The 14997-nt window shown below is 50.4% G+C and overlaps 1 protein-coding gene across 1 annotated transcript in view; it reads left to right on the top strand.

Moving 5' to 3' along the window:
• Positions 1-7625: 7625 nt before the first annotated feature.
• The window catches only part of PTCHD1 (patched domain containing 1), a 39772-nt gene continuing 32400 nt past the window's right edge, over positions 7626-14997 (top strand). The window contains exon 1 of the mRNA XM_075521188.1: positions 7626-8608. Within this exon, the coding sequence (XP_075377303.1) occupies positions 8180-8608 (429 nt within the window). The 5' untranslated portion in view covers positions 7626-8179. The remainder of the gene's footprint in view (positions 8609-14997) is intronic.

Below are 14997 nucleotides of genomic sequence, written 5' to 3'. Positions count from 1 at the left end.
AGAATGATCTTACAAATAAGAGTTCTCTCATCTGAATACTCTACAACTCCATATTGGTATATCATACTGTATTTCCTAAGTGCTGTTAAATTGCTGATTATGCTCATTCCACTCCCTGTGAGAAGCAGACAACCTTTCTCATCCCAGTTTTAAAGATGGGGAAACTGAGGCAAGGGGAGATTAACAGTGAATTGACTGTGACCATACAGCAGTGGTGGAACCTGATTCCTGCAGCTTTCAGTTCTTGGTCCATCATCTGTGCTGCGTCCTGTAAATGATGCAAAACCCTGTGATATTGTCTAAAATCTAGTCAGTCTGATACCAGTTCATACACATTCGGCAAGACTGGAGAAAAATTAAGATGGGTTTTTTTTAAATGTCCTTTACTGAAGGTCTCGTACTTCGTAGCCAACTACACTGTCAATATGACTCAATATGCAATCTAGATGCAGGTGGAAAAACGTGACAGAGCAGTATGAAGACAATTCTGAGTCAGAGTGTGCTGTCCCAAAGCTGTATGTCTGTAATTTATATTTAGATAATTGTCTTTACTAACAGCTTTAGAGACACAAAGCCTAGCCAAAGGCTATAAAGGCGACATAAGTCAGAATGTGAAGCACTAAGGCGGGGGAGAAATAGGCTGATCAGCCCTGTCTATACAGTTTGGCTGCTGTGCCAGGGACTACCACCAAGCCCGTGTTTTCTGTTCTTGTAGGTGAGCTAGGGAGGAGCTGTCCTCTGTGCTCAGTAATAGGTGTCTCTGCATCTGCAAATCACAGGCTATTTTTCTTACACTTCATCAGATGTGGATGTGTAACACCTAACCTATCCTTTGGCTATATCCTAGAGTCACAGGAAATAGTGCTGGATGACAGAGACCTCAAGGACACCTAGTCCATTTCTCTACCCCAAGGTGGGATTAGCAATACTTACATCACACCTTACACATTTATCCAGCTTGCTTTTAAAATCCTCCAATACTGGAAAGCCTACACCCATCCCAGGTGACCCTAGTGCTCCACATTAATATTAGAAAGAAGTTACTGTTAGAAACTTTTGCTAGTATCTGTCTTAAATGTCCCTTCCTTTCATTTAAGCCTGTCTATGTAAATATATATATAGGCATTTACATATGTGCTATATATATATATGGTGTACATGTGTGTGTGCATTCACATATATATGTGTATATATGTGTGCATATGTATGCATTTATTCCTAAACTTTAAATCAGATGCTAACCTAGTTCAATAACTCCATGTGTTTTCTTCTGCTTTCACTTGCAACTTACTTGTTTTGCCCAGTTTTGCATGAAGACACATAAGCAGAAAAAAAACATTCACACTATTCTAGGAGTTACACTCTGCCAAAATCCCAGTGTCTCCAGACATATTTACTAAACTCCCAGATAATGTTTTGGTTTATACCAAAACTTGTCTCTAAAAGCAGTGCTTTAGTCTTAAAGCAAAGAAGCCATACATGTTATACTTAACTGTGATAGTTAAATTATAAATTCCCATTTTTCTAAAATAATTTATCCACAAATGATACCTCTTTTTTCTTTTGCTCCCTTGAATCCTGAATAATATAATTGTTTTTCTACTATCATCAGGGTTATTCTAATATGAACTTTGTATTGTGTATGCAGGATAGCACATCCACAGCTATGCTTCTTCATTGGCCCACAGACTTTTTTCCCAAAGAATATATTGTTTAAGTCTGTCCTCTACTTCTTTGGACAAACTCATGATCTTGACAAAATTTGTGTATTTCCTGTTTTTTAGGAAGCTGCATCATCCAGTTATCTGATGCAACTGCATTCAATTAACAACCAGACTGGGACACTAGGCAGATTTATTGTGCTGTCTTGTCTGCTTGTTTTGTTTCTTAAAATGTAGTGTGAAAGCTGTAAATTGACTCGTCTGCTTATATTAGCTGTAACATTTCAGTACATCAGGACCATTTAGACTGCATTTCAAAATAAGAACTTAATCCATCTTTCTGCAAGGAAGGACTTTTTTTCAGGCCATTATTGTTTATGGCAAAGGAAAGACCCCTCCCTAAGGCTGACAGAAGTGTCAGCAGTCACTGTTTTAAAATAAACAGGTGAGAGGCCATGATGAATAATCTGGTCAATCGCAAGTATCAGATGGCCTAGCCTGGCCTAGCCAGAGAGAGATGGTTCAAAGGCTTCAGCTTAAGAAGTAAATCTAGATCTAACATAATGTGGGAGAACCCTAATAAAAGCAGAGCTGTGTTTTTGTGCAGCCTATGCCAATATGCGAGGGAACAGAACCGTCCTTCCCATCTACTGAGTTTTCATACAAGCAGAGAAAAAAAGCACAGGCTCCCTGTTACATTCCAGTTTGTTTTTTCAATCTGTTCATGTTAATGGTACAATCGGGGATCTCCAATTTTTGTGTCATCACTGCCAGCAGCAGGCTAATGGAGCATCTCAGAGACAGACCACAGAACTGCAGTTCCAGCCACACAGGGCACTTCCCTCCTTTTATTACACTCTATAAAAGACAAGTCACACACGCTTTCTCTTAGCAGTCCTCATGAATCAGCAAAAAGCTGCCCAAGAGTGACCATCAGGGCACTCAGGAAAGAATCAGGTGCCAGCTGTCAAAGTATTTCTTGGTGATTTACATTCTTTTTATGTATCTCTGTATCCAGTAGGAGGAAGAGGCCAGCAAGGAGCATTTACTTATTTGCATTTTACAGGACAGGCTGCAAAAAAGGAGCTGTTGTCCTGCAGGAGCAGGAGGGAGGATTTCTTGCCTTTTAGCTGATGCAAAAAGCTATTCCAGTTCCTGTGACTTCTCCCAAGATCTGCATTAGCAAGTCCAATTAGAGCATGTATGTCCTGTCACGGGTGGCAGAACGTCAGGGCACTCAGGAGTGCAACGCCAAAGTGCGTGCACAGCCATAGCTTTTCTTCATCTTTACCTCTCCCTTCCATTCTGTTTGGTGAACACTAGGGGCTTACACATGCTGAAGGAAAAATTTCAACACAATTGATTTTGTCAGTAGCCTGTTTCAGCAGGTAAGAAATCAGCCATCTTGAATTGTGGCAATGAAGTCTGTGGATGCAGATTGCAAAATGTGCGGCCATCCCATGGCAGGGTATTGCTGCATGGTTTGTATGTTGGGTTGAGAAGGCAGCCAGTGTTTGGATAGCCCCATCCTTCATGCCCCAAAGGACTTGTTCTGAGAGAGATCACACATGCTAAAAATTCTGCTTTGATCCTCTATTTCATTTCTGCTTTCTTTGGTTGCAGAGTTCAAAAAATCACCTTAGTTTTAGGGTTCTCAAACTCTGATCATGCTGTTCATGCCCATGCTGCTCCACTCTTTGGTGGCAGCCAAGAGAAGGTAGGACTGAAGAGACAAAAAGAGAAAAGTGAACAGTTTCATTGATTAAATATAAATTATTAACTGCACTGAGACCGGCTTACAATTTCCCATGGTTGGTTCTAGAAAGCCCTTTTCAGTATAAGCAAATTGCCATCCTTGTGGGAGAAGTGCTGCATGTATCAGTGAACAGAGTGATACTTTTGGGTAATCTTCCTACTGTGATGGGACCCAGGCTGGAAATAAGGAGGAGGTCTCTTTCTGCTTTGCTTTTCTGTTAACTGCGAATGGACAAAAGCTACAAGTTGTGAGGTTCCCTCACCAATCAGTAATGGGAGATTAACTTTGTCGTTAACCTTGTCTGTGCCCTCACCAATTTAATTGGCATTGGCCCAGGTCCCAGACCTAAGGCCAAGAAATACAGAGCAGAGCTCGGTCGGGTGATGCAATGAGAGCTACTGCTCTCCCCAGCCATCCTGGGCCAGCTACATGTTGTTTTGATCCCTTGGCACAAAGCACAGTGTCTTTGCACGTCACCAGCCAGACTTTCAGCAGGTATATATGAGTGTAACACAGAGAACTTCAGTGAAAAGGTTTTGCGTCCCTTAAGAATCTAGCCATAATTATTAAACTCTCCTTGAAAATTTTCTTTTTAGTTCCCTTTAAAAAGAAAAAGGTCTTTGTTACCCATCTCACTGTGGGTAACCTCATTCTCTCCAAGCTCCAGCTGGAACCTGCATCACACATTGCTCAGTGCTCTGTTGCAAAAATCATTCCCCATTTCCAGCACTAAATCCCCTGCACACACTCCTAAAATATCTTCTCTGGTTCCTCATGCCTAACTAAACAATGCAAAATCCTGATTCTCTGCATACCTCCCACAGCCATCCCAGCTGCTCCTGCCACCTTTCCTTTCCCCTAGGCCCTCTTTACTCATCTGAAGTTACTCATCAGGAATCCCCTCCTCCAACACTTCTCAGCTTTTTCTGTGATTGGACCCTTTTTGGGGAGGTAGGAGGAAGACGTTATTTTAAATAAAACCTTGTCCACTTCTTCCTCTCACATTAGTTTTAAAACTTGCCATCATAACAGGATTTGAGCAGATGCATAGAGAGATGCTCGTTTCTGGATGTTCAAAGCATCCTGCTTGTGCTTGCAAAGAGCTAAAGCCCTGTGGCCTGCGCTGTGGGGTGCTTGACCCATCCAGGCCTTGCAGACCCCGGGAACGACAGCATGGCCTCATGCTAAGCCACTGGACCTGTTTGGCCTTGAGAGCTCCTGAGCATGGGTGGAGGCAGTCTCTTTGCACAGGTCTGAGAGTCAACAAATGTTTCACAGCGGACAGGCCGGCTCTTGAGAGCAGACTTGAACCCTGTGCAGATGCCGTCTTTATGAGTCACATCTTCCCCACCTCCCTTTTACACTCTGTCCCCACAAGTGGCTGCCCTGAGGCATTTGCTTTGAAAGGGCATAATCATATTGTCCTCCCTCTCATTATCCCTCTTCCCAGCATCTGCACCTCATTGTATGGTCATCTCTTCTCATCGTTCTCTTCTTAATTTAGTTTGGAAACTCTCTAGAGCAATGAGACATCATTATCTATTTTGTAAAGCGCCATTCAGAGCCGTCGCAGAGTAGCGCGTACACGTGACAGAAATCCTACCCTTCCATTTCCTCCAAAAGATAGGCAGAGCTGGTTAATGCTCAGCAGGTTAATGTGTGCTGCCCGGCACGTGTTACCAGCAAGAGCTCCAGTTACTGGAGCTTTCCCCTACAACAGACGTGAGAGCTCAACCATGCTTTGCTCCTCACAGAGTACAGTGGGAGGCCTCCAGCTGCTCCGGTCCTGACAACCGTATTACCACAGAACGTATTTTGATGGCAATTTTTGGAGTGCTAGGGCAGTGACAGTCAGTAACAAGGTGACTTCACTATCTGCAGAGTCAGGAGTATGCAGAAGATTTCCCCTCTGGTTTGGTAACATCCACAGGACGCTCGTGGCGTTGTAACATTCTCACTCAGTGCGGTTACAGCACACGCAGCTGAGCTGTGTTTCCAGCAGCGCATGTCAAGCTGCCTCACATCCCACCCCTGTATGTCCCTCCCCTATGGGCAACCCCACAGTCGAAGGCAGGGCAATTCCCTGGGCGAAGAGAATTTTGTGGGGTGAAAACCCATTACTACCTTTGGAAAGACAGCGTTTACACCGCAGTTACCAATGCAGTCTGATGCTGGTTACAATAGGCAATAGAACAGACACTGGTCTGGGAAGACAGAGCAACATCCAGCAGAACTGCTGATACATGGGATTTCCTCTCTGCCCCCGCAAAATGGATTTATTCTTCCTGGGGTCACCTATAGCTTACCCAATGTTAATGTGCTGAGAACTGGGATGGATGTCAGGTCCTCAAACTAGTTTTCCTGAGGTACCCTGGAGAGCTGCAAATCAGCCACTGGATGGTTACTGAAATAATTAATAATCCCCTTCATTTTTAATAATGATGAAATACGTTTAATGGAGACCAAAAAAAAAAAAAATCAGCACAGATGATATTGTCAGCAGCAATGACAAAAGCTCTTTACTTGTTGCTAATGACGTGAAGTACTAGGCGCATCCTGATGTTCCCCCTAACATACAATAACGTGACTAAGCCTGTGCTGTGACGTGTGTACAGCTGGAAACGGGCAGCGAGGGGAGAGCGTTGGACTGGGAGACAAGAGACCTGGGCTCTGAGGCCTGACCCGATGCCGAACTTCACCCAGACTTGGGCCCAACTCTCTCCCACATCTGCACTTCTGCTTCTATTTCCATCTTCGAGGTTTTCTTCAAATTATATTCAAATTAATTTTTTTCTTAAAATGATGCAGGACTGATACGAGCAGTGGGGACCCACCTCTGTGAGAGCAGAACCGAGCAGGGGCACGATCATATTACAAACCCCAGCATCCCTGGATCGGGCACTCCAGATGCAGCCACGCTGGCCCTGCAGGCAGAGTACTGCCTGGAGCATTCCCTGGACGTGGGCACAAACCCCAGAAGAACCAGGGGACGTGGGGACCTTGCTGGCCATAACTCAGCGCAGCTCAATCAAGCCATTCGCTCGCTCGCTCGCCACATGAGAAGCGGTGAAACACGGAAAGAGTTTAGCATTCAAGCTGTGTGACCTAGCTGCGAGTGAGGAGACGGGAATGATGTCAAGGAGGTTTTGTGCATGAAGTGTCCGTGACAAAACATTAGCTTGGGTCAGACACTACTGAAATGTAAAAGGAAGGACGACTGTCAGTCTATCAGTCTATCAATAACCAAAACAGGGAGCTGCTGCTGTTCCATGCAGCAACAGGTGTAACAGCTGTCAAACAGAAACTTCCTTTTCGCCGATTTGTGAAACCACTGGCCTGGGTAGTAACTGGACTCCCAGTACCAACACCTTTGCTTTGAGAAATAACAGCTAGGGCCAGCTGACAGCGGCAGGAATCGGTGCGCCCCAATATGCCAACAGCCAGAGCCGGCACGACCAGCACGAGCGTTTCTGCTCGTTTCTGTTATTTAACTGCAATTTGTGTCTAAAAACGCGGCCGTCCCCCCAGACCGCACCCCGCGGGGACGGCGTGCACCTACGCACAGGTGGGCAGCGCGCTCGGCCACACGGCGCCGGGGCTGCCGGCTTGTGGCTAGGGGAGGGGCAGCGCGCTCCCCCGGCACGGCACGGCACGGCACGGCCCGGCACGGCCCGGCAGCAGCGGCGGGGCGCTGCCGGGGCGACCCCGGGGACGATGCCGGGGGGCCGGGGACGGCGCGGCGGGCAGGGACGGCCCCGCCGCCGGCGCCCGGCTTCCCTAATGGGCATGTGCGAGAGGCGCCGCACATGCCCACTCGGGCCGCGCGGGGCTCTGCCGCGCTGCCGGCGCCGCCGCGGGGGGGTGCGCGGCTGGAGCGCGGGGCGCGCCGTCGGGCACCCCGGGACGCGGCCCGCCCCGCCGCCGGGGGAAGCGCCCAGACGTTTCTGGCGGCGGGTCCCCGAGCCAAAGCCCCCCCCGAAACACACCCAACTCCCCCCCCACCACGGGAGGCGGCCGCTCCGCGGCCCCGCCGGCCGCCCGTCGGGTGCGCGGGCAGCCCGCGCTACCCGGCCGTCCCGGGGGCGGCGGCCCGGGCGGGGCGGGGATGTGGCGGCGCGGCGGTGCCGCCGGCGGCGGCGGCGGCGGGCGGAGCCGGCCGGCAGCCGGGCGGGGCGGGGCGCGCCGCGGCGTCCCGAGCGCGGCCCGCGGGGCGGCCCCGGCGGGAGGCGGCGCGCTGCGCCCCGCCGCCCCGTGCTAGGCGCTGCCCGGCGTGGCCCCGCGCCCCTGGGCGGAGGGCGCCGGCGGCGGGGGCGCCGCGGAGGGCTTGCCGCGCCCGCCCCGCCTGCCGCGGCCGGGGGATTAGTCAGCAGTCTGCGGGCAGCCCCGCTCCCGCGCAAACTCCGCGGCGGGGGCGGCAGCGGCGAGCGGCGCCTGCCCCTGCCCCTTCCCCTTCCCGCGGCGAGGGGCGGCGGGGCCGCGGCGGCGGCGGGGCTGCCCCCCCCCGGCGGTCCGCGCCGCCGCTCCGCGGCCGCGGCGAGGGGCGGCGGGCCGGCCAGTCGGGCAGCGAGGCGGTGGGAAACTCCTCTCGGGCACGGCGGCGTTGCAGGAGGACGAGCGCCCGAGCCGCCCCGCGCACGCACCCGGGCGGGCAGGCGCGCACACACACACCGCACACGCACACGCACACGCGCGGCGGCGGCGGCGGCCCCCGGCCCCCCGCAGCCGCGGCCGGCGGGGAGGCGGCGCCCGGCAGGGCTGCCCCATGGTCTTGCGGGGGCCGTGGGGGAGCTGCGGGGGCCCCGGCGCGGCGCTCGCCCTCCTGCGCGCCCTCCGCACTAGGATGTTGCGGCAGGTCTTGCACAGGGGGCTGGGGACGTCCTTCTCCCGGCTCGGCCACTTCGTCGCCAGCCACCCGGTGTTCTTCGCCTCGGCGCCCGTGCTCATCTCCATCCTGCTGGGCGCCAGCTTCAGCCGCTACCAGGTGGAGGAGAGCGTGGAGCACCTCCTGGCCCCCACGCACAGCCTGGCCAAGATCGAGAGGAACCTGGTGGACAGCCTCTTCCCGGTGAACCGCTCCAAGCACCGGCTCTACTCCGACCTGCAGACGCCGGGGAGGTACGGCAGGGTGATCATCACCTCCTTCCGCAAGGCCAACATGCTGGACCAGCACCACACCGATCTCATCCTCAAGGTAACCGCGGCGGGTCCCCGCTCCCCGGGCACCGCCACCCCGCCCGGCCCGGCGCTCCGCATCCCGCCCCGCTCCCCGCCGGACCCGAGCCCGGTCCCCGCACCTGCCCGCACGCACGGACCCACCCGTGCATGCCGGCCTCCGCCCGCCCGCCCGCCCGCCGCGGGCGCTGCCGCCGCAGCTTCCCGGTCACCTCCCTGCAACAGTTGGGATGCCTGCCCGCCGCGGGGAGCCGGCGCCGCGCTCCCGGCCAGCGCCGGCGGGCTCCGCTGCCTTCCCCCCCTGTGTGTTATCTCTCTCGTTTTTCCCTGCCTCGGTTTTATCCGCTTCGGGTGAGCGAGAGGGGCAGGCTGCTTGCTTAAATAATTTTTCGGTGCCTCCGTACTCGCCTTGCAGCCGTGCTCCCGAGTTAAGGCGACTCGGGCTTGGATAAACTCAAACTTCAAAAACAGTTAGGTACCAATCTGCCGAGCTGCCGAGAACGCTTTGGGGGGCTGCTGCTGTGTCTGGACTGCACTTCTGCCTGGAGAGGGGTCGCACAAAACCTCCTTCTCGCTGCTCATGAAGGCAAATGACATAACTCGGCTGATTATTTTTAGCGGGTAGTGTTTTTTTCCCCTCCACTCCCAACCCACCATCACAGAAAACGCTGGTTTCATGCATAGATGAAGAAGAATCCAGCTCAGCTGTAGGTTGCAGGCACGGTGCAGCCTGTGCTGCCGGTTCAAGTTAGAGCGGGCAGCATCTTCCCTTGTCACTTGAGCGGCACGGAGCGTGCAAGTCGCAATCTAACAGGACATCTCACCGTACTATATGTCATAACATGTCGGAAATCTGCGTTTGTGGAAGCTGGTACTCTAGTTTACACCGCAGTACTTTCGAACAATCTTGGAGGGAAAAACAGGGAGGACAGATGCAAAAACCGTGTCTTAAGAGGGTCAAGTTCACCCAAGAAAAAGGAAAGGAACATTTACAAATAACCAGAGGTGTGGCTAGCTCAATCCTGTTGCCTTGTGGAAACCCCGGAGACTCAGCATTGCTTTTTTTTTTTCCCCCTGAATGTCAAACTGTCAGCCCATACAAAAGCCAATGTTAATTCTTTTTAATCGCTTCAGGGAGTGTCTCTTCTAAAATGAGAAAATAGATGCAAATACCTATTGTAAGAGACTTTGGGGAGACCTCACTCTTTACTAAACAAGGAAATAACTGTTACAGTGGATTTATTTATATTTTATTTCCACTGTAGGCACATACGGAACTATAGTACAGAGCCACTCGGTATTTTATGTTTTCCTTTTTTTGCTGTTGACATATTACCCAACAGTAATCAGCAAACAGATTGAATGAGCATCGACTCGCTAAGTACAGTAACAGGAATGTTACTGGCGAATGAGAAAACTCCAGAGAGACGATTTTTTCCTTCATTTTCTTGTACCATGAATTGCATTCACATCCAGTATGTGCACATTTACCCAGTCATAGGATAATAATGATAATGGATTTTTTTCTCTGTACTGCTTTCTCTAGAGATCTGTAGTTTTATCAATAGCATAGTGACACACAAATAAATGGTACTCAGAATCTTTCCGCAAGCAAACTTCTGCATAAGATTTATCACAGCAGCGAAAGAGCTATAACGTAGGAAGTTCTGTCAGTATTTAACACTGCCTCATTTTTAATAGACAGAATTTGCTAACAAAATGATTATTTTTCATTTAGGGAGATAATGAACACCATTGCCATTTGACTGTTTACTCTTACTGTTAATCTGACATTGTCAGGCATATTTGATGCATTATTTCCAACTCTTTACTTGTCTAATTAATTCCAGTATGTCTTGTGCGGAATAGATTATGTCCTTTGTCCTAATTATTTTTCTGTTTGTGGGCAGAGCCAGGCTCAGGCAGCTGCCTGTCCAACCCTGTGGCCGGCTCCATGGGTCAAAGCACAGCAAAACAGGAGGGAGGGCTCCTAGCTTCCAATATTGTTATATCCGTGGTGATGCAGGGCTACATCATTTTGTGTCCACAGGGAAGGAGAAAGGGAAAGGTGGCCATCAAGCTTTTCCTATATATATGCAGTTGCATGAAGGGGAGAAGGGAGCAAAGGCATTCCCAGCCCAGAGCCAACCAACTCAAAGTGCTGTGCTTGTAAATAAGTGTCCTGGGTGGAGTAATCCCACCTACGTTCCTGAAAATGCTGTGGTGTAGGCACTGTCAGAGCAGAGAGCCTATACGGCAGCATTTGCTTATCTTTCCTTTTCTGGAGAAGGATGACCTCCCGGAGGGAGAGGTTTTGCTTTAGATGAGGCGTCGGGTTGGACACTGGCTCCTCCCGCATGGTTGTTGCTGCATCTCCACCCACTAGCAGGAGGATGGGAGACCCAGGAGGATGGTTGCCCCAGGCAGGCGCCAGCTGCTCTTGCAGCACCTCTTCTGCGTTTCCTTACCTGCCGTATCCCACCTCATCAGCCAAGGAGGGAAGGGAATGAGCCTTGAACAGCTACAGCTACCGTCGTCACGTGGCAGGGGAAGGAGAAGATTTCCTCTGGTTTCGGCAGAGGAAGAAGTCAGCTTCCATTATTGTCCCCTTAGTAAAGGGATACAAAGTTTTGGGGTCTGAGCAGTTGAAACTGAAACAGAGCTGGTACTGTCAAAAGTTCATCACTCTAACATCCTAATCAATTAATTAGTTAATGAAATAACTTATTTAGTGGCATCTCTCAAATACTCTGGTTAGCTTGGTGGGCGCATTATCAGCCCGAGAAACTTGCTGTTACGGCTACTGCACGATACCCTGTGGGCCGGCTGGGAAGAGATTTAGGGAAGGGCTCAGCCTCACGACTGTCTCGGCCCAGATCCCAAGCGGCGCTCGCAGAGCAGGAGCTGCCGTAGGACTCCCCGCTGACAGCATGCATCTGCCAGCGCGACGCTGGCTGCTCACATGACAGTGGCAGGTCTTGCTGAATGTACAAGCTGCTCCACACAAGGTCTCTCCTGCTCATTAGCAGGGAGGCATGTGGCTGCCTTATATAATAGTTTCGACTTGGAGATGATGCCAAGTACCCTTTGCTTTTTTATTTTTGTATGAATCTCCATCCGTAGTTCTCATAACTTCCCATAAATGCTTAAACCATTCTAGGCCTGCCATCCCAATGTTGCGTTTCCAGCTAGCATAGTCATTTGCAGAAGAAAGGGAGAAGCCTAAACATATCCTGAATCTCTGGCCCTGAATAGATGATCCAACAAAAAGCCTCGGTAGAGTCTCGGATATGCAAGAGATGCATCCTGAGACTGGGATACTGTGGGAGGGCAATAATGAAATTTTACTTGCTACTGTACCTGCTCTATAGCTGAGCACAGGGCACAGCTGGCATCCTGTGCTGTCAGTGCACAGGACCTTTCTTGCTCAAGATTTCACAAGAGAGGGGGAGAGAGAGAGATAGTGCTTATACGAGAGAGAGGGGGAGGGAGGGAGGGAGGGAGGAAGTAAAAACACCTAACTGAAGAAAGTGTGCTTTTACCCCTGTATTTCCAAGAAGTGCTTGGAGAAACAAAAATAATTGGGATATTTGGTGTGGACCATCGCGCAGAAGTTCGGATGATTATGTAAAGTCTGTAGAAATCGTCTAAGCCTAGAAGCCCACCTACAAATAGTGTTAGAGCAGCCCCCTGCCATGTCATGGTGGTATTTCCACTTGCAGGTAGAAACTTGGTAGGTTGAAGGCATACAGACTCACTAGAAATACAGTCCTAGCCAGATTTTTGAACCCCAGAAAATATATTCTGATTTAGCCAGAATTTGAGACACCCATCCTTTTGAGCCTGTTCATTCCTCTATACTTACAGTGAGTTAACTGCGTTACACTACAAAAGACTTTTTTTTCCTAAATGAAAGGTTTCCTTTTTTTGCAGAAGAATATCCTCTCTTCCACTTATGTTATTGTGTTTATAACAGTAACACAGTACTAATTTTTTTGGCAAAAACTCCACTTCAGATGACAAGATGCAAAGATGAAAAGGGATTGAAATGTAACATGCCTTAGTGAAGGGGATTGTATTTGCAGTTTGCCTCTATGAAAATCTGTAGATGAGGATTTATTTTTTTTAACCAAACCTCTCCTAACTACATATTTTCAGACAGTGCTTGTACATCACCCCTCTCCTATAAACTGGCCATCAATAGATGTAGATAGCTGATTAAATATCTATTTGAACATGCAAGCAAATAGTAAAATTAGGTATTTCTGTTTAAGGACACATTTATTTAAGAACTGCATAACTTCTGATTACTGCAGAACAAAACAGTTTAACTTCAAAATTTTGTAGACCTCATACTTGTTGGGGTTTTATTTCCTCTCTCAGCTCCTTAGTTGTTATGTCCCTGTTAATGTGTGTGCCTGCACGCTCTGTCTACGGTCTTCCCAGAGTTCCTCACTTATTTGCTACGTGTGAGGAAACTCGTGGAGGAAATAACCATATTTATGTTCCCGTGCCTGTGGTATTTCCAATTGCTTTGCTGTACAAACGTGGCATGCTTAAGCCATTCTTTTCAGAGTCGGTGGAAGTGGGTTCTGGTTGTTCAGCAGAGCCGAAAGCTGGGTCTGTCGCGATCCTGGCTAACGCAAGGCACCCTTTGTTTTCAAACTTCGACTACTTCTGAATGCCTGGACACAGGCAGTCAACTGTGGATCTAGCAGTGGATATAGTAGGTCTCCACCTTCTCTAGGTAGCTCCGGAACTAAAAACACCTCTAGGGAAACAGTCAACAGAACAAATAGTGAATTCTGCTAAAAAAAATATAAAGGATGAAGTCATGTCTTTAAAGCAAGGCTGTTAAGATGAGGGGAAGAGTCCTAATACAAGAAAAACAAGGGTGTGAAAGCAGCAGAAGTGCAAGCCTGTTGTCATAGCAGCACAATGCTGCAGGGCTAAAATGTATCTTATGCGAAAACAGATGAGAATTAAGATACGCAGGTAAGATCTGGGCACAGCCAGGGAAGAGGGAAGATAAATAGCATGCTGCAAGGACAGCGTGGAAGCATGTGCAGAAACCCCCCTGAGCTCCCGGTGTCAGCAGCAGCAGCTCCTCGCCGTGGTTGCTGCAGGCGAGAGGGTTTGATCTCTCCCGCAGGCACCGGCCAGCGGCTGGAGCAGAAGTCCTGAAGTTGCCCGTGCCTGGGACGACGACCACATCCCGCTGGTCTCCGCAGCCCCCCTGCCCTGCTCCAGCAGCGCCGGCCGGGACGGGGCCCCTCCGCTCTCCCTCCTGCCTCACGCCGTGGTGCCGATGCTCCCCTACGACCCCGCGTCCCGAGCTGCTGCCAGCCAGGCAGCCGGTGCTAGGAACGCCCAGCACCCCGTGTTGCATCGCCTTTCCTGCCTTGGAAGGTCAGACCTCGCCTCCCGTCTAACAGAGCGCATGGGGGACAGATTTTCTCAATGCATGGCTGGACGTGTGTGACGGGGAATGTCACCCCGCCGGGAAAGCGCAGCAAGTGGGCAAGGCAGGCGTCGGAGGCCGGGGACCTCCGTGCCTCACAGCCAGCGAGGCCAGGCCACCGGCGCCCCAGCAGTGCCGCAAGGCTTGAGGAGAGCTGCCGGGGCTCCCCAGCGACCACGTTTGGGCTTCCCAACAGCTGTGACCGGGCCCTGCCTTTAACTTGGGTTTTACAGCAGGAGAACCCCCTCTCTTCTGTTGGAAGGGAGAACGAGAAGCTGAGTCATTAATTAATGCAACGGGCTGTGAACTTGCAGCTATTGAGGTTTCCCTGCAGCGAGGAAGGGCCCGTTGGTCACACTTCTGCTGGAGGAGCCCTTGGCAAGAGCCTGCACCGTGTCTCCAGCCCCCTGGGAAGCAGTGTAAGGATGGAGGGCTGTTTATGGAGAGGTCTGGGGTGCGTGGAGAAGGCCACCGGTGCTGGAGCTGATGCAAGATCAGCCACAGGAGCCAAGTTTTCATCTTTTTTCCCCTGTCATGAAAAAATCAGTCTCGGAGCTGCACACCAGGCTGCGCAGAGGGGTTTCTGCTGCCCAGGCGTCCCATCCTCCTGCACGTGCCGGCCCGAAAACCGGAGTGGGCTTCTCTCAGTGGGACAAATTCAGGCAGAATTACCACGGCGATTGTCAGAATTAAGACGGTATTGATTAGAAAAGCTTCTCCACTTCAGATTAGAAAAGAGAAATCGTATCTTGCAATTTTCTGTAGTCGGAAGTCAGATGGAATGTAAATGCATGCACATCTGCCACTTGGAGCACTAATAGTTGTCCCTCAGTTGATGACTTGTAGTTTGAACAATTTTTAGATTTTATTTACATGAAAATTGTTTGGAGAAAATATAAGTCACCATGTTTTGGACAGGTGAAAAAATTAGTTGCAAAAATAGATAG

Source organism: Mycteria americana, chromosome 1, assembly GCF_035582795.1.
Source record: "Mycteria americana isolate JAX WOST 10 ecotype Jacksonville Zoo and Gardens chromosome 1, USCA_MyAme_1.0, whole genome shotgun sequence".
In the NCBI taxonomy this organism is placed as follows: Eukaryota; Metazoa; Chordata; class Aves; order Ciconiiformes; family Ciconiidae; genus Mycteria; species Mycteria americana.
This window is presented reverse-complemented; position numbering and strand designations above follow the sequence as displayed.